This window comes from Ornithorhynchus anatinus, chromosome 1 (genome assembly GCF_004115215.2).
Source record: "Ornithorhynchus anatinus isolate Pmale09 chromosome 1, mOrnAna1.pri.v4, whole genome shotgun sequence".
NCBI lineage: Eukaryota > Metazoa > Chordata > Mammalia > Monotremata > Ornithorhynchidae > Ornithorhynchus > Ornithorhynchus anatinus.
Window position 1 is genome coordinate 171169638 of NC_041728.1, and position 20109 is coordinate 171189746.

At 49.0% G+C, this 20109-nt stretch overlaps 1 protein-coding gene across 2 annotated transcripts in view; it reads right to left on the bottom strand.

Annotated features, from left to right (window-relative positions):
* Nucleotides 1-12825: 12825 nt before the first annotated feature.
* Nucleotides 12826-20109, bottom strand: part of GLI2 (GLI family zinc finger 2) — a 136126-nt gene continuing 128842 nt past the window's right edge. For both annotated transcript variants that reach the window (XM_039913424.1, XM_029074521.2), the window contains 2 exons: nt 17696-18035; nt 12826-15856 (listed from right to left, as the gene is read on the bottom strand). In XM_039913424.1, the coding sequence (XP_039769358.1) occupies nt 13404-15856; nt 17696-18035 (2793 nt within the window). In that variant the 3' untranslated portion in view covers nt 12826-13403. The remainder of the gene's footprint in view (nt 15857-17695; nt 18036-20109) is intronic.

Here is a 20109-nt window from a genome sequence, read left to right on the forward strand (position 1 = left end):
GGACATATGATGGACAGACCTGAATAACAATAATAATAATAATTGTGGTATTTATTAAGTGCTTACTATGTGTCAAGCACTATACTAAGCACTGGGGAAGATATTCGATAATCACGTTCCACATGGGGCTCACAGTCCAAGTAGGAAGGAAAACAGATATTAAATTCCCATTTTGCCAGTGAGGGAGCTGAGTCACAGAGAAGTTAAATGATTTGCCCAAGATCACACAGAGGGTTCATGGCAGAGTCGGGATTAGATCTCTGGTCCTCTGATTTCCAGGACCATGCTCTTTTCACTAGGCCACCCTGCTGTTGCTCCTAAAGACAACTGTGAGGAGTTTTGGTTTGAGCTGAAGAGACACATGGAGACAGTGGAGGGTTTTGAGTAGAAGAGAGTAGAGAGGTTGGATAATTCACATATTACCCACCCCTCCCTTCAGCCCTTCAGCCCTTCAGGCTCGTATCTAAGAAGCAGCGTGGCTCAGTGGAAAGAGCACGGGCTTTGGAGTCAGAGGTCATGAGTTCGAATCCTGGCTCGGCCACTCGTCAGCTGTGTGACTTTGGGCAAGTCACTTAACTTCTTGGTGCCTCAGCTCCCTCATCTGTAAAATGGGGATTAAGACCGGGAGCCCCACGTGGGACAACCTGATTCCCCTGTGTCTACCCCAGCCCTTAGAACAGTGCTCGGCACATAGTAAGCGCTTAACAAATACCAACATTATTATTATTATTATCTCCTCCTGCCTCCAGGACGTCTCCACCTGGATGTCTGCCCGCCACCTAAAACTCAACATGTCCCAAACTTAGCTCCTTATCTTCCCTCCCAAGCCCTGTCCTCTCCTTGACTTCCCTGTCACTGTGGACAGCACAACCATCCTTCCCGTCTCACAGGCCCTCAATCTTGGTGTGATCCTTGACTCAGCTCTCTCATTCACCCCACACATCCAATCCGTCACCAATGCCTGCCGGTCTCACCTTCACAATATCGCCAAGATCCGCCCTTTCCTCTCCATCCAAACAGCTATCGTGCTGGTACAAGCTCTCATAATTTCCCGGCTGGATTATTGTGTCAGCCTTCTCTCTGATCTCCCTTCCTCCTGTCTCTCCCCACTCTAGTCTATTCTTCATTCTGCTACCTGGATCATCTTCCTATGGAAATGCTCTGGGCATGTCACTCCCATCCTTAAAAACCTCCAGTGGTTGCCCATTAACCTCCACACGAAAAAAATACTCCTCCCTCATGAATTCAAAGCTCTCCATCACCTTGGGGATGCAGCATGGCTCAGTGGAAAAGAGCCTGGGCTTCAGAGTCAGAGGTCATGAGTTCGACTCCCGGCTCTGCCACTTGTCAGCTGTGTGACTGTGGGCAAGTCGCTTCACTTCCCTGTGTCTCAGTTACCTCATCTGTAAAATGGAGATGAAGACTGTGAGCCTCAAGTGGGACAACCTGATTACCCCGTAATTACCCCGGCGCTTAGAACAGTGCTCGGCACATAGTAAGTGCTTAACAAATATCAACATTATTATTATTATTATTGTCCCCTCTTACCTTTCCTGCCTTCTCTCTTTCTACTGCCCACCCCGCACACTCCGCTCCTCTGCCACTCACCTCCTCACTGTCCCCTGTTCATGCCTATCCCGCCATCAACCCCTGGCCCACATCCTTCTGCTGTCCTAGAATGCCCTCCCTCCTCACCTCCGCCAAACTAACTCTCTTCCCCTCTTCAAAGCCCTACTCAGAGCTCACCTCCTCCAGGAGGCCTTCCCAGACTGAGATCCCCCTTTTCCCTCTGCTCCCCCTCCACCCTTTGCTCCTCCCCTTCCCCCTTCCCTTCCCCTCAGCACTATGCTCCTTTGTATATATTATTTATTACCTTATTTATTTTGTTAATGAGGTGTATATCCCCCTGATTTTATTTATTGTGATAATGTTGTCTTGTTTTCATTTTGTTCTGTTTTGCTCTGCTGTCTGTCTCCCCCGATTAGACTGAGAGCCCATCACTGGGTAGGGATTGTCTCTATCTGTGGCCAAATTGTACATTCCAAGCACTTAGTACAGTGCTCTGCACATAGTAAGCGCTCAATAAATGCTATTGAATGAATGAATGAATGAGAGGTGAGTCAACCCAGTTAGGGACCACTGAAAGCCTTGGGTTCTTTGATACTCAAGGTTTTTGTAGTATGATGATCCAGACATTTGTTCTAGGCTCTCTTATACTTTAGAGAAGATTTGGCTTTCACTGATCAGACACTGGGGAGGAAATACCAGTTGTGTAGGAATTCAATCCTTTTTTATGTATTAGTTAAATATGGTATTTATGTATCAAGCTCTGTTCAAAGCTCCAGGATAGATACAAATCAATTAGGTCAGACACGGTCCCTGTCACACTTGGGACTCAGAATCTAAATTGGAGGGAGAAGAGGTATTGAATCCCAATTTTACAGTTGAGGAAACTGAGGCACAGATAAGTTAAGTGACTTGTCCAAGGTCACACAGCAGGTAAGTGGCAGAACTGGGATTAGAACCCAGGTCCTCTGACTCCAGGCCCATGCTCTTTTCATTAGAGTATGCTGCTTTTCTTGCCATCTGGGATTCCTTCCTGACAGAGGAAGATAATTTGATCACATATTTATTTACACATCTACCAGTCTCTTTCACTTCACAGTGAGATCCCCACAAACCAATTCGCAAACCCAGGTGGCTCTTTAATGCCATACAAACATTAGTGAATTGGCTGGTATTACGGGGCGGGTTTTTATAAAGGTAGTATTAGGGGAATTACTTCTCAAGAGTATTTTCCTAATGGAACAAACAGGCAGAATGCTGAAAAATAGGGTTTTATGCCTGGGATAGAAGAGCGGACTGGGAAAATGGGAAGCTGTAGCAGGTATTATGAGATTTGCCTTTGGAGATTGTGAGATTGCTGTGAGATTGTTATGAGATTGTTATGAAATTGTTGACTCATGAGAAACTTTCATGAACGTCATCTCCCTCATCTCTATAAATTCTATAGTACTCACCCAAGCACCTATTTCAGTTCTCTATAATCAGTGACAACAGTATTTATTGAGCACCTACTCTGTTCAGTGCTCTGCACTAAGCACTTGGGAGAGCACAATAGAATTAGTCAGAAGGTTACAGGACTGTTGGGAGAGATAAACATTAAAATAAATAAAAAATGGGGAAGTAACAGAATATGAAGAAAGGTGCTATGTAAATGCTACAGGGGGTGGGCTGATGTGGCATGGAGGTGCTAAAATACCAAATAGGTGAGAACTAGGATGGGGAAATGAGCGATTAATCAAGGAGGGCTTCCAGGAGGAGATATGATTTCAGAAGGGCTTTGAAACTGGGGAGGGCACTGAGTTTCCAGATATGGGGGGGAAGGGAGTTTCAGGTAAGAGGGAGAGTGTGAGCAGGAGGTCAGCAAAAAGATGAGAATGAGGCCCAGTGGGCAGGATGATTTAGGAGGAACTAAACATACGAGCTGGGATGCATTAGGAGAAATGAGAGGATAAGTAGGAAGGAAAGAGCTGATGGTTATCCACTTCTGCTACAAACAGAAACTCCTCACCTTTAAAATACTCCTACCTCACCTCACTACTCTCCCACTATATCCCAGATTGCACACTTCACTTCTCTAATGCTAACCTTCTCACTGTACCTCGATCTCATCTATCTCACTGCCAAACTCTCTATCTCACCGCCAAACTCTCACCCACATCCTGCCTCTGGCCTGGAGTGTCCTTCAGCCTCATATCTGACAGACAATTACTCTCCCCCGCTTCAAAGTCTTATTGAAGGCACATCTCCTCCAAGAGGCCTTCCCTGACTAAGCCCTCCTTTCCTCTTCTCCCACTCCTTTCTGCATCACCTTGACTTTCTCCCTTTATTCATCTCCCCCACACCAGCCCTTATGTACATATCTGTAATTTATTTATATTAATGTCTATCTCCTCTTACTGACCATAAGCTCATTGTGGGCAGGTAACGTATCTGTTTATTGTTGTATTGTACTCTCCCAAGTGCTTACTACAGTGCTCTGCACACAGTAAGCATTCAGTAAGTGGGATTGAATGAAAAAATGAATGGTCAGGAGTTTCTGCTTCCTGAGGAGAGCTTTTGGAGGTTTTTGAGAAGTGAGAGGTGTATCAGATTTATATTTTGGAAAAATGAACCGGCAGCTGATTCAACTATGGACTGTCGAGGGGAGAGAGTCAGAAAGCTGGTAAAGTAGTCAAGCTGGGCTATGACAAAGTCCTGGACTAGCATGGTCACAGTGTGGATGGGGAGGGAGATGAAGATTGTAGACTGTAAACTCTATGGTATTGTACTCTCGCAAGTGCTTTTATTCATTCATTCATTCAATCGTATTAATGTGTGCAGAGCACTGTACTAAGCACTTGGAAAGCACAATTCAGCAATAAGAATGCTTAGTACAGTGCTTTCCTTCAAGGGCTTAGTACATTGCTCTGCACACAGTAAGCGCTCTCCTTGACTCTGCTCTCTCATTCGCCTCACACATCTAATCCATCACCAAAACCTTCCAGTCTCACCTTCACAACATCGCCAAGATCCACCCTTTCCTTTCCATCCAAACTGCTACTGTGCTGGTACAAGCTCTCATAATATCCCGACTGGAATATTGCATCAGCCTCCTCTCTTATCTCCCATCCTCCTGTCTCTCCCCACTGCAGTCTATTCTTCATTCCACTGACCTGATTATCTTTCTACAGAAACACTCTGGGCATGTCACTTTCCTCCTCAAAAACCTCCAGTGGTTGCCTATCAACCTTCGCATGAAGCAAAAACTCCTCACTCTTGGCTTCAAAGCTCTCCATCCCCTGGCCCCCTCCGACCTCACCTCCCTTCTCTCCTTCTATAGCCTACCCCGTACACTCCTCTCTTCTGCCACTAACCTCCTCACTGTGCCTCGTTCTCGCCTGTCCCTCCGTCGACCCCTGGCCCAAGTCCTCCTGCTGTCCTGGAATACCCTCCCTCCTCACCTCCGCCAAACTAACTCTCTTCCCCTCTTCAAAGCCCTACTGAGAGTTCACCTCCTCCAGGAGGCCTTCCCAGACTGAGCCCTCCCTTTCCCTCTGCTCCTCCTCCCCTCTCCATTCCCCCTTCTTCATCTGCTCTTCCCCCTTCCCCTCCTTACATATTTGCGTATATACATATTTGTATATATTATTTATTACTCGATTTTGATGATGTGTTTATAACTATGATTTTATTTATCTTGATGATATTGATGTCAGACTACCTGTTTTTTGGGTTTTTTTGTTGTCTATCTCCCCCATTTATTCATTCATTCAATAGTATTTATTGAGTGCTTACTATGTGCAGAGCACTGTACTAAGTACTTGGAATGTACAAATCGGCAACAGAGACAGTCCCTGCCCATTGACGGGCTTACAGTCTAATTGGGGGAGACAGACAGACAAAAACAATAGCAATAAATACAATCAAGGGGATGTACATCTCATTAACAAAATAAATAGGGTAATAAAAAATATATACAAATGAGCGGACGAGCAAAGTGCTGAGGGGAGGGGAAGGGAGACGGGGAGGAGCAGAGGGAAAGGTGGGGAAAAAGGGGCTTAGCTGAGGGGAGATGAAGGGGGGGCAGAGGAAACAGAAGGAAAAGGGGAAGCTCAGTCTGGGAAGGCATCTTGGAGGAGGTGAGCTCTAAGTAGAGCTTTGAAGAGGGGAAGAGAATTAGTTTTGTGGAGGTGAGGAGGGAAGGCATTCCAGGACAGCGGGAGGACGTGGCCCAGGGGACAACGGCGGGATAGGCAAGAACCGGGGACAGTGAGGAGATGAGTGGCAGAGGAGCGGAGTGTGCAGGGTGGGCAGTAGAAAAAGAGAAGGGAGGACTGGTAGGAGGGGGCAAGGTGATGGAGAGCCTTGTAGCCTAGAGTGAGAAATTTTTGTTTCGTGTGGAGGTTGATAGGCAACCACTGGAGGTTTTTAAGAAGGGGAGTGACAGGCCCAGAGCGTTTCTGCAGGAGACTGTGAGCCCGTTGTTGGGTAGGGATTGTTTCTAACTGTTGTCGAATTGTACATTCCAAGCGCTTAGTACAGTGCTCTGAACATAGTAAGCACTCAATAAATATGATTGAATGAATGAATATACGATTGAATGAATAGTAAGCACTGAATAAGTACCATTGATTGGCTGATTCTATAAACATGGTGAAAAGACTCATAGGACAACAGAGGTACTCAAAAAATACTATTGATTAATAGATCAATGGGCTCACTGAATCAGTGGTCATATAGCCCTCCTCTGAGCTGATCAGGTAAATCCTTTTGTACTTCTTCCTTTCACCAGCCCCAGGAAAAAAAGGTATGATAAATATCCTGGAGCCCAGTGTAGGGATGGGAAAAACAGAAACACACAAGAGGTAAGGGATTTTCTCAAAATTACTGGCAGAGAAAACAGGACTCAGGTCTTAATAATAATGATAATAATTATAGTATTTGTTAAGGACTTACTATGTGCCAAGCACTGTTCTAAGTGCTGGAGTAGATACAAGGTAATCAGGTTGTCCCTCGTGAGGCTCACAGTTTTAATAACCATTTTACAGATGAGGTAACTGAGGCACAGAGAAGTTAAGTGGCTTGCCCAAGGTCAGACAGCAGACAAGTGTTGGAGCTGGTATTAGAACCCACAAACTCTGACTCCCAAGACCATACTCATTCCACTAAGCCACACTGCTTCTCTCAGTGTGGCCTTGTGATTCCTTACAAGAACTCAGTTTACCTGTTTACAAGAACCACCACCAAGAAAGATGAGAAAGGAGAAAGTCACAATGATAGCACAGCTCCCCTATGGGAGTTTGGAAAACTAGAAGGTAGAAAAGGTGTGTTTTGTAGCTCCCAACGGATTCATTCCCTAGAAGACTACTGAAGGAATCTTTCCTTTTACCCTTCCCTATGTTTTCTCCCAACCTATTTTAAATAGCATAAGAGATATAGGTGCCCTATACAATAGAGGAGGTAGGCACGTTCCCTGACCCCCTTGAGTTTACAGTTGGGGTAACTAGGCTGTTTTATATACTGTTCTCCCTCTTAGCAGAACTCTTACTCATTCGTCTCACGGGTGATCATTCAGTTTGGATAATCCAGAATATTTGCTTCTCATCCCCTGCCTGCCTCTTGGCCACTTTCACCATTTCATTCAAAACCCATCAGCCCTCTCTAGCACTTATGTACTTGTCTATATCAAATCCAGTGCTTACCTTTATTCAGTTGTACATTCAATTATTTCATCTGATTATTCTGTAGATAGTTTTATGCCTATCTTCCCCCATTAGATGTAAACAGCATGTGGGCAGGGACTGTCTCCATTGACTGTTTTCACCTTCTCGCTGTGCCTCCATCTCGCCTGTCTCACCGCCGTCCCCTAGCCCACACCTTGCCTCTGGCCTGGAACGCCCTCCCTCCTCCAATCTGACAATTACTCTCCCGGCCTTCAAAGTCTAATTAAGAGCACAATTCCAAGAGGTCTTCCCAGAGTAACTCCCTCTTTTCCCTCATCTCCCATTCCATTCTGCGTCACCCTGACTTGCTCCCTTTGCTCTTCCTCTATCCCAGCCCCACAGCACTTATGCACATATCCAAATTTTATTTATTTGTACTGGTGTCTGTGTCCCCAACACCCCAGACTGTAAACTTGTCGTGGGCAGGCAATTTGACTGTTTATTGTTGTGATGTACTCTCCCAAGCACTTAGTATGGTGCTCTGCACACAGTAAGTGCTCAATAAATACAGTTGAATGAATAGTTTTATACTTCCTAGGCCCTGAGTACAGGACTTTACCAGAGCATGCTCAAGAAATTATTACTATTTCTACTGCTATTACTACTATGCCATTATTACTACTGATCTTCAGGAAACAACAGAGTTTAAACTCTGGTTTCGAGGTTTGCTGGGGACGGTGGTTAGAGCTAAAATGCGATGCTTTCCCTGACCCCAATTACCCTGAAAAATGGAAAGTCGGCTGAATTTCAAGACATCGGTGGCCCTCTCCCAATCAGATCCCAGCTTAAATGCCCTTATTCGGAGATGTCTCCTCCGAGAGTTGATTCCCAGCACAGGCCTCAGCCAGGAGCGGCCTGTGGAATCCCCTCTCCCCCTTAAAAATGGGAGAGCTTCCCTTCATCCTTGACCTGTTCGTGACCCAGTCACTGCTCCTGTTCACCATTGCTGAAACTTGGCTCTTCCCAGATGACACGATCTCCCCTACTGCTGTCTCCGGGGAGAGGTGAATACAGGGAGCAAATCCAAGTGCAAGGGCATTGCAGAAGGCAGTGGGAGAAGAAGAAATCAGGGTTTAGTCAGGGAAGCCCTCGTGGAGATGTACTTTCAATAAGACTTTGAAGGTGGGGAGAATAATCGTCTGTTGGATACGAGGAGGGAGCGTGTACCAGGCCAGAGGCAGGATGTGGGCAAGAGGTCACTGGAAAGATAGTTGAGAGGAGGTATGGTGAGTGAAGCTCACGGGCTGGGTTGTTGTAGTAGGAGAGCAGCAAGGTAAGGTAGGAGGGGGTGAGATGACTGAGTGCTTTGAAGCTGGTGGTAAGGAATTTCTGTTTGATGTGGGCAGCACAGTGAAGTATGGACTGGAATTTGGCGGGACAGGAGGCAGGGAGGTCAGCAAGGAGGCTGATGCAGTTATCAAGGCGGGATAGGATAAATGCTTGGATTAAAGTGGCAGCAGTTTGGGTGGAGAGGCAAGGGCAGATTGTAGCAATGTTGTGAAAGCTGAACCGACAGGACTTAGTGACAGATTGAGGAGTAGGCTTCCTTTGTGCTCTTCGTGCTGCTTTTGCACCATTCCACCTCACCCATTCCCTTACTTGGAAGCCCATATCATCCACCTCTACCACCTACTCCAATTACTAGTTCTGGTCATCTACAGTCCCCCCTCCCCCTCCCCCCAGGCCCTTCCTCCAAGCTCCTTGACCATTTTGATCCCTTTCTTACCTTCTTCCTCTCATTCTCCATCAGTAAATTAATCCTTGGGGACTTGATATCCATGTGGATGTCTCTGATGATCCTTCCACTGTCCACCTCCCATTTTTCTACCCCAGTGACCACCTGATCCATCCCACCTCACATACCAAACTGGGCACGCACTGCACAATCTCTATCCCCACCAATTTTGAAAATCTCTATGAAGACCAAAACCTCCTTGCCTCTTTTCATTTCCATACACCCACCCCCAACAAATCTGTTCTGTTCCCCCACAGGGACATCTGTTCTTTGGACCCCTTCCAATATTCTACAGCTATTTTACTCCATTTGGTCTCCTTATCCAAACTACCTTCTCTTGACACATAAATCGATGACCTCAACACTGCCTTCTCCACTTAGTGGAAAGAGCCCGTGCTTGGGAGTCAGAGGACGTGGGTTCTAATCCTTCCTTCTCCACTTGTCAGCTGTGTGACTTTGGGCAAGTCACTTAACTTCTCTGTGCCTCAGTTACCTCATCTGTAAAATGGGGATTAAGACTGTGAACCCCGCATGGGAAAACCTGATTACCTGATATCTACCCCAGCACTTACAACAGTGCTTGGTACATAGTAGGTGCTTAAGAAATACCTTTATTATTATTATTGTTACCTCAACTCCTTTTCTCCCCTGCCCCTCCACCAATCTCATTCCACTAATCCACAACTCTGGATAAATCTCCAATCCTGTGCCTGAGCTGCAGAGCAGTGTTGGCAGAAATCCAATCATCTCTCTGACCTTGTCCACCTTCAATTCATTCTTACCTGCTTTAATTTGACCCTCTCCTGTGCCCGACAACAATACTTCTCCTTCCTAATTCATTTCCATAGCCACTGGCCCCGCCAGCTGTTCCAGACATTTCACTCCTTCCTCGAGCCTCTGGTCTCCCTGCCCTTACCGTATCTTTACCCTAATGACCTGGCCACACGCTTCATCAGCAAAATAGAAACAAACCATCAGGCATGTTCTCCCTAAAATCTACCCTGCTCCTTTCTGATCCTCCCTCCTCCTCTGCCCTGTTCGACTCTCCCTATATTTCAAGCAGTAACTCAAGAAGAGATCTTCCACCTCCTCTCTAATATATCCCCTCCACCTGTGCTTCTAATCCCATCCCTTTGTATTTTTTCAAAACACTCTCCCCCTCCCTTCTTCTTCCTTGACTGCCATTTTCAACTTTTACTTTCCAATGGCTTTTCCCCACGGCTGTCAAATGTACTCACAAATCCCCTCCCCTAAAAAAAAACCAAACCCTGTCTTGACTCCTATGGCGCCCTACACTTATCACCCCATCTCCCTCCTAGCATTCCTCTCCCAGTTTCTGGAGAGAGTTGTCTACACCTGCTGTCTCCTCTTCCTCTCTTCCAGTTCTCTCCTTGTTTCCTTCCAATCTGGCTTCCGCCTGTTTCGCTCCCCTGGAACGCCCCTCCCTGACGTAACCAATGACCTGCTTGTCTCCAAATCTGATAGCCTCTACTCTATTCTAATCCTCCTAGACCTCTCAACTGCCCTCAACACTGTAGACCACCCCTTTCTCCATGAAATTTTAGCCATGTCGTGAAGGTGAGACTGACAGGATTTGGTGTTGGATTCAATAGGTGGGTTAAATGACAGAGAGAAGTCAAAGACAACACCAAAGTTACAGGTCTGTGAGATGGGAAGGATGATGGTGCCTTTTACAGTGATGGGAAAGTCAAAGGGAGGACAGGGTTTGGGTGGGAAGATAAGAAGTTCTGTTTTGGACATGTTAAGCTGTTAGTTGTGGGCAGGGAGCGGGACTACCAACTATGTTGTGTCATACACTCTCAAGTGCTTAGTAGAGTGCTCTGTGAATAGTAAGCACTCAATAGATACTGTTGATTAATCGACTGACTGAACAGAGCACATTTTGTGATCGCCTTGACTCTAGGCTGAAAAACGGTTCCTTAAAAAGGATGAGAAATGATCAGATCACTGCTACAGAATCTGATTAGGAAATGTTCCAGTTTTCAACATTTCTTTAGTTAATGAAGCACCGTCTATATTTACGGACGTAGGAACAAAATTAAAAGTCTAATTTTGACTTGGATGCCATAGATTTTCTGCTCGGTATTAGCTACCGTCAAACAGGAAGCAGACAAACAAAATAAATTATGAAAAAAATTACTTTTTAATGTACAAAAAGACTTATATATACAAGTTGAGCATGTTATCTCAATTTCAGAGGATGTAGAAAACAGCTAAAAATGTTCTTGTGATATAAATTTGACTGAACAATTCACCTATGGGGTTTTTTTAGTAATGATGTCTTCTATACAGAATATATACAAGCCTGGAATGGTTATAATACTATTTCAGTAAATGAATGAATGCATGAATGAAGAACACCACTATGAAGCCAGACATTCTCTGGGACCTTTGAGAGTTTTGCATTTGGATTTGCCTTTCCTTGTACAAGTCAATCAAAAGGTTTGCTGTCCTGTGTAGCCTGGGGCTTTCCCCAGCCATCTGGGAATCCAAGCCTTCCAGTGGTCTGGAATCTCCTAAGCCACCAGGGAAAGCGGAAAGGCAGGGAAACAATGGAATTCCCCCTCCACACCAGCGTCGAGTCCTGAGGAGTAAACTGTATCCATCTGCTTGGCCCCTTCACAGAAAAACTCCAAAGCTTGTACGCGTGTTGAGGGCAGGGCCAGAGACACCCCCAGGCATCCCACTCCACGTTGGGGGGGCTGGCATGGTCTTGTTCCTGGTTGACCTGGCCACCGAGGCACCACATGGCACCGATTATTCTTTCTTTAACCAACTTGACCTGTGGGGTGGTATCTTGGTGAGAGGGTGGCCCCAGCCCTGTCGGAGTGGAATGGAGAGGAACAAGGGCAGATTGGCCATCGTCATCCTGGCAGGGAGAAAATCACTGCCCCTCCGAGCCCTGGGGCAGTTGTCAGAACCAGAGGCCGGTTGGGTTTGTCGTGGTAAAGCACTGAAAAACACGGAACCTTTTGGCAAAGCGTATATATCTCCCTCCCTGGCATCGACCTCCCAGGGAAGGGAACAGAAAGTCCCAGTCTGCTTGAGTAGAAGACCTAGTCTGAGACTTCTAACTAGTAGGAGAAAGGGAGAGGAGGCCCCGGCGGACGGGTAGCCCCACAAGCCGGCCCCATCCATCAGTCCGATCCCAAGGTTCAAGACCGAATCGGGTCTGTTCCCAACCTACGGCATCGCCATTTCCCTAGAGGTATTTGGCGACGAACGGTGTTCTTCCCTTCAGCAGAGGGCTACATTCTAAAGGATGAAGCGAACCATGCTGTAAACACATCGGACGAGTGAGTAAACACATCGGACGAGTGAGCCGCCATCTTGGTCTCGCCCGGTCAGCGTGTCTTTCCGGCCACGCTGCCTGGTGCATCGATATATGCTTATTTTACACGTCTTGCTGGCTAGAGACTCTACTTTCAATGGAAGAGTTGCCTTCGCTGCCAAACATTAGAGCATGGTAAGGCACTTTTCTGACAAGCTGTACGGAGGTGACGCTGTCCACCATGGAGCCGAGGGCTTCTTGCTCAAAGACCTCTGCTCCTGTAAGTGGTGAGCTCCCTGTGGGCAGGGATTCATTCATTCATTCAGTCATATTTATTAAGCAGTTACTTTGCGCAGAGCATTGACTTAAGTGCTTGGAAAGTACAATTCAGCAACAGAGACAATCCCTACCCAACACCGGGCTCACAGTCTAGAAGTGGGGGAGACAGACGTCAAAACAAATAAAGAGGCATCGATAGCATCAATGTTTGCAACTACCAACTCTGTTGTGTTGTACTTTCTCAAGTGCTGAGTACAGTACGTAAGCGCTCAATAAATACCATTGGTTGATTAATTGATTGACTGATTGATTGAAAGAATCCTGCTGGGGCTTCTGACTTGGAACTGGAGGCGTATAGCTAAGAACCCATCTCCTCAGAGCGGGAGACATAGAGTATGGCTTTTGATTCAGACTGAAACACTTCTCACCACCCCCTAATTTGTTCTTTGAGCAGGTCAAGAAAGAGCTCTTGGCTCACAAGAATCCTTCATTAGCCAAATGACATAAAGGAGGCGGCCAGAGGATAATTGTGCTGTTTACATGGAAGGCTTTCAATGGCTCGTTTGCATGTTTTCTTTCCCCCAGCCACATTTCTCAGTGCTCTGCAAAACAAGCCCCAAGATTACTAGCCACGCACATGGAAGTGCAAAAACTGTCTCGAAACCATTCAGGAAGTCTGTATGGGCGATTCTGGAAACTTTCCATCCCTTTAATGTATTTGATACTTTTCGAAAAAAAAAAAAGCCCTACACTATAGAAACTGATTATTTTCCAAAGCACATTCATCAGGTGGCTTAGCCGAGAGTTCCTCCGATCCTTGTGCTTTACGTTAGGACATCATATTAAGAAACTTGCTCTCTTCTGCCAGTGTCGTGAGCATGGAGCTCATGTCTCCGATGGCCATATTGCTTATCCCAGCGGGTATGGACGGCAGGGTCAGAGAGTTCCGTGGAGTCGTCAGGCGAGAGGAGTTCTGGGAGAGATTCTGCAGGATGCTGGGACTCAGAGTTCCGGACATCAGGCTGGAGTGATCTCCGTCGTCCATGATGGCGTCAAAATCGATCTGAGGCGGCTCCAGAAGCTGGGAGTCCACGGTGCTAGACACCTGATTGGCTCCTGGAGAGGGCATGGCGGGGGGCTTGATGTTCATCGCACACTGCTGCTGCTGCTGATGCTGCTGCTGTTGCTGCTGTCTCACTCTGCAGTCTGAGTGGTTCTCGAAATTCCCGTTCTGTTCGTACATGTGGATCTGACCGTAATAGTACATCATGTTGTGATCCCTGGGGCCGCCGGCGTGCTGCTGCTGCTGCTGCTGCTGAGTCTGCTGCGATGGGGCAGAGACCATGTCGCTCATCGATTTGGGGACGGCCTCGGCCGTGTCCGGGCCGGGGGCCCCAGGGCCCATCGTGGGAGCGTGTCTCAGGTAGCCCAGGGGCTGCATGGAGCGGACGCCCCGGGGTCGACCGGCCGGGTTCGGTTCCGGGGGAGGGTGGGGCTGCATCATTCCCATCATTCCCGGCAGGTAGCCGGGACCGCCGGGGCCCATCATGCTCGGCTGGGACTCCATGAAGTTGGGCTGGTGGGATGTCATTAGCGACGTGGCCTGGGGGTACCCTTCTGGGTGGGCGGAGAAGTTGAGGTGAGTCTCCTGCTGAGACGAGTAGTCCTGCTGGGGCCCCGCCACGTGCATGCCCGTGCCGGCTAAGGGGGGCTCCCTCCGGCCGGGGACCATCATGGGCGGGTCGGGCGGCCCCACGTCCATCTGCTGGGGCAGGCCGGGGTGGCCCACTTTGGCCCCCATGTGGCCGCAGGAGGGGGACGGCTGGTTGGGATCTCCACCCATGGCGTCGGGGCTCAGCATGGGGTGAGCCTGGCCGTACCCGGGACGGGGGCTCGGGTCTGCGCTCATGTTGGGGACGCCCTGGGGGCCCTGCGGGGGTCGGAGCGGCAGGTAGTTCAGCCGCTGGCCGGCCCCACCCCCGCCCCCATGTCTGGCCAGGAGGTTCTGCTGAGGGGCGCTCGGGCCGCCGGGACCCCCTGGCGGCGCCTGCTGCCCGTAGCCGCTCACGTAGGGGCCGAAGGTCTGTTTCTGCTGCACCACGGCCAGGTTCCCCTGAGGGAACTGCTGCTTGGCTTGGCCGGCCAGAACGTCCACCGTCCCTGAGCTCACTTCGTTCCACTGAACGGGCATGCTGCTCTTGCTCAGGCCGGTCTGGGCCCCGTAGGCCAGCTGGCAGTCGGGGAGCAGCGGGGCGGGGTGGCTCAGGCCGGCGTCGGCCACAGCCATCCGCCGCTGGCCCTGCAGACTGGGGTTCGGCAGCTTCAGGTGGCCCTGGTAGGGCCCGGGGGCCTCGCCGTGGTAGGGAGGGGGGGCTGCGCTCTCCTCGGCCGCCCCGCGGCTCTGAGCCTTGAGGTACTGCACCACGTCGTCGGGCAGCACGATGTCGTCCTCCCCCACGGGGCCGTCGGCCTCCCCCGCGGCCATGGCCTCCAGGGCCGCGTTCTCGCTGATGCTCTGGGGCCGGGGCGAGTAGGCGGGTCTGGGCGGGCCATCCGGACGGCCGTAGCCCTGCGGGCCGAAGCTCCTCCGCTCGCCGCAGGGAGGCAGGAGAGGCGGGTGGACGCTGCCGGCGCTGTTGAAGCGCTGCACCCGGGGCAGGGAGAGCGGGTCGGCCGCCGGCCGCCGGACGGGGTCGCTGGCCCTCCTTGCCCCCTGGCCCGCCGCCTCGTGCGGGAAGCTGGGGGCCGGGCCGTAGCCGTAGGCCGGGCCGTCGCTGCCCCGCCGGGGGCCCGGCGCCCTCCGGAAAGGTGGCGGGGCGGCCTCGGGAGGGTCGAGGAGGGCCAGCTTGTTCTTCAGGCTCATCCTGTCCATGTTGGGCAGCGGGGTGGGCGGGGGGCCCCCTGTGGCGGCGGCGTACTTGGCCTTGAGGCTGTAGTGCTGGGCCGGCGTGAGGTTCAGGAGCCCCGGGGCACCCCCACACTGGCTGGCCTCGCTGGACCGGCGCGAGGCGTCCGTGGAGATGGGGTCGTAGGAGTCGGCCGAGCTGGCGTTGTGGGGGCGGGGGCCGAAGGGCGAGGCCTCGCTGGACCGGCGGCTGGAGAAGTAGGGGGAGATGCCCGAGGAGCGGCGGCTGACCGTGTAGGCGGAGCTGACCGTGCTGGCCGTGCTGTCGCGCCGTTCGTTCAGCTGGTTCAGCACCGTCACCTCGTTGACCGACAGCTCCATGATGCGTGGGTTGGGCAGAGGGGCCGAGGACCCGCCCAGCCCTTCCAGGAGAGAACCTGCGGGGAGGAAAGAGAAAGTGAGGAAGGGGGGCGGAGACACCTTCCGTCCGGTCAGAGGGATGGGCGGACCGGCCTCGCTCTCTGGCTCCGACCTCCTGCCCGTCTGGGCCCAGAGGGCAGTGACTTCCCTCAGCCCGAGGATCGGAATGACCTCGGGGAGAGAGCGAGGAAGACCGGGAGTCAGAGGACGAGCCTTCTAATCCCAGCTCTGCCTCTTTCCTCCTCCGGGACATCGGGCAAGTGACTCCAGGTCCCTGTACCTCAATTTCCTCATCTGTAAAATGGGATTCCATACCTGTTCTCCTGTTATATTGTAGTCACCCAAGAGCTTAGTATAGTGCTTTGCACACGGTATGTGCTCAATAAATATGATCGAGTGAGTGAATGAATGAATGGCAGGGAATGTGTTTACTGTTGTACTGTAACAAAAACTTAGTACAGTGCTCTGCACACAGTAAGCACTCAATAAATACCACTGAACAAATGAATGAATGAATGTTCTGATTATCATGTAATAACAATTATGGTATTCGTGCCAGGAGGTGTATAAGCCTAGGACGGATAAAAGCAAATCTGGTTGGACACAGTCCCTGTGCCACAGAGGGCTCACGGTCTTCAATTTCCATTTTACAGATGAGGTAACTGAGGCACAGAGATGTGATTTTCCCAAGGTCATACAGCAGGATGAGAACCCATAACCTACTGACTCCAAGGCCCCTGCTCTATCCACTACACCTACCCCAGTACTTAGCACAGTGCTTTGCATATATTAAAGCCCCGCCACTTCTCAGCTGTGTGACTTTGGGCAAGTCACTTAGTGAAGCAGCATGACTTAGTGAAGCAGCGTGGCTTAATGGAAAGAGCTTGGGTTTGGGAGTCAGAGGTCACGAGTTCTAATCCCGGATCCACCACTATCTGCTGTGTGACCTTTGGCAAGCCACTTAACTTCTCGGTGCCTCAGTTACCTCATCTGTAAAATGGGGATTAAGACTGTGAGCTCCACTTGGGACAACCCCATTACCTTGTCTCTAACCCAGTTCTTAGAACAGTGCTTGGTATATAGTAAGCGCTTAACAAATACCATTCATTATCATTATCATGAAACTTCAGGCTCTTCAAAGGGAATACTTTGGATTTCATTCATTGACCACACAATGTCAGAGTTTAGTAGAGTGCTGTTGGCTAGCAGAAGAACTAAATACATTCTACTACACCCGGAATCATATCACTGACTATTCAGATGTGGTAACTCCTTCCCCGCCCTCTGGGTTTGTATCTTGCCACAACCTTGAGCACAAATCCACTGGATAGAGACCATTTCTAATGCCCCAGTTGAAGTGTACCTAGAACATTGGTGGTACTCAGGAAATAAGGCACACTAACACTAAGGATCTGAAAATCAATAAACCTGAAAATCTGAATACATCGTAAAAGAGAACATCTTTACACAGATCGAGAAAAGGTTTAGGGCGACCCAAGATATGTTTCTCTGCCACTTGTCTGCTCTGTGACTCTTGGGGAAGGTCACTTCACTTCTCTGGGCCTCAGTTTCCTTGCCTGTAAAATAGGGATTAAATTCTACTCTCTCCTACTTAGACTGTGAGGCCCGTATGGGATAGGGACCGTGTCCAATCTGATTATCTTAATAATAAATAATGTTGGTATTTGTTAGGCGCTTAATATGTGCAGAGCGCTCTTCTAAGTGCTGTGAGCCTCACGAGGGACACCCTGATTACCCTGTATCTCCCCCACCGCTTAGAACAGTGCTCTGCACATAGTAAGCGCTTAACAAATACCAACATTATCATTATTATTAGAGGCCCTGTGGTAGCTCACCATTGCCCGATATGGGAGGCAGCTTGGTGTTTCTGACTTGCGGAGCAGGGCTCGCCCATGAACAGGAATCTTTGACCGTCTTGAGTTTTTCTTTCTTGAGCTGTTCGAGTCGTTGCATGGTCGTCATGTGTTTCCTCAGCTGCAGGCTGACCGCTGATGTGCCGGAGGAGACCGTGGAGTCCACTACGGGAGGGTTGTCATCCAGCGTTGTCAGGTCTCCCAGGCTTCCCCCGCTGTGAATGTTCATCTCTACTCCACTGTCGTTGTTGGCGGTGCTGCCGAGGGGTGACGGCTCACTGCTGCAGGATGACTGGCCACCGCCAGGACTGGACTGATACATCTGAGGACCGACAGAGAGAGAGTGAGCCGGAGAGGCTTAGTGGACAGCTGCTCTGACCCGCTTACACCTCTAGGAATCACGCCGCATTCATTCATTCATAATAATTATGGTATTTGTTAAGCGCTTACTATGTGCAAAGCACTGTTCTAAGCGCTGGGATTGATACGAAGTCATCAGGTTGTTCCACATGGGGCTCACAGTCTTAATCCTCATTTTACAGATGAGGTAACTAACTGAGGCACAGAGAAGTTAAGTGACTTGCCCAAAGTCACACAGCTGATAAGTGGCAGAGCCGGGGTTAGAACCCATGACCTCTGGCTCCCAAGCCCGGTTTCCTTCCACTCAGCCACGCTGCTTCTCATTCATTCATTCATTCATTCATTCATTCATTCATTCATTTGATAGCATTTATTGAGCACTTACTATGTGCAGAGCAGTCTACTAAGCGCTTGGAATGTACAATTTGGCAACAGATAGAGACAATCCCTGCCCAGTAACAGGCTCACAGTCTAAACGGGGTAGACAAACAGCAAAACAAAACAGAACAAAACAAAACATGCACTCTAGACTGTAACCTAATCTCTTGACTGTAAGCTCATTGTGGGCAGGGAATGAGTCGATTGATTGTTGTATGGTAATCTCCCAAGCGCTTAGTACAGTTCTCTGCTCACTGAAAGTGCTCAGTAAATATAATTGATTTATTGAACGAATGCTCGCATCCATGTACACATGCATGGAAACACACACACGATTTAACATCTTAGTCTTTCTGGCAGGATGGTTTAGAATTGTCACTAGTGTTTGGTAGATCTTAGAGAAGCAGCTTGGCTTAGTGGAAAGAGCCCGGGTTTGGTAGTCAGAGGTCCTGGGTTGTAATCCCAGCTCCACCACTTGACAGCTATGGGCAAGTGTGACTGTGGGCAAGTCACTTAACTTCTCTGGGCCTCAGTTACCTCATCTGTAAAATGGGGATTAAGACTGTGAGCCCCATGTGGGATGACCTGATTCCCCTATGTCTACCCCAGTGCTTAGAACAGTGCTCTGCACATAGTAAGCGCTTAACAAATACCAACATTATTGACATTATTGTTATTATTAAGTCACTTAACTTCACTGTGCCTCAGTTACCTCATCTGTAAAATGGGTATTAAGACAGTGACCCCATTGTGGGACAACCTGATTACCTTGTATCTCCTCCAGTGCTTAGAACAGTGCTTGGCACATAGTAAGCACTTAAATGCTATCATTATTATTATTATGCCATTTCATTTTACGGTATCTGTAAAGCACTTATTGTGTGCTGAACACTATTCTAAGTACAGGGGTGGTTACAAAGTAATCAGATTGGAAACAGTCCATGTCCCCAATGGGGCTTCCAGTCTTAGTCCCCATTTTACAGGTCAGGTAACTGAAGCATTGAGAATAATAATAACAGTATTCATAATGATGATATATGTTAAGCATTTACTGTGTGCCAAGCACTGTTCTAAGCACTGGGGTAGATAGAAGGTAATCAAGTTGTCCCACGTAGGACTCAAATTCTTAATCCCCATTTTACAAATGAGGTAACTGAGGCACAGAGAAGTTGTGACTTACCCAAAGTCACATAGTTGATAAGTGGTAGGGCTGGGATTAGAATCAGTGACCTCTGACTTCCAAGCCCAGGCTCTTTCCACTAACTTGCCCAATGTCATACAGCAGTCATGTGGCGGGACTGGGATTAGAACCCAGGTCCTTTGGACTCCCAGGTCCATGGTCTAGCCACTAAGCCATACTGCTTCTCTTAATCTGCATACTCTAGAAGCACATGTAGACTTTGTGGGCAGTAGAAAAACATCCTCCTCTACATCATCACCCTGCGTGTTCAGATACAGCGGTTTGCTCCTCCTTGGTTGGGAAGGTAATTTTCCTAGGGTCCATTTAAAAGGGAGGCTAGTGGAAAGACACCTGAGCTCTAATCCTGGTTTTTCTTCTTGCCCATTTGTGGATTTGAACAAGTTGCTCAACTCCTCTGTGCCTCAGTTTCCTCATCTGTAAAGTGGGGGTTAAGTACCCATTCTTAGACTGTGATCTT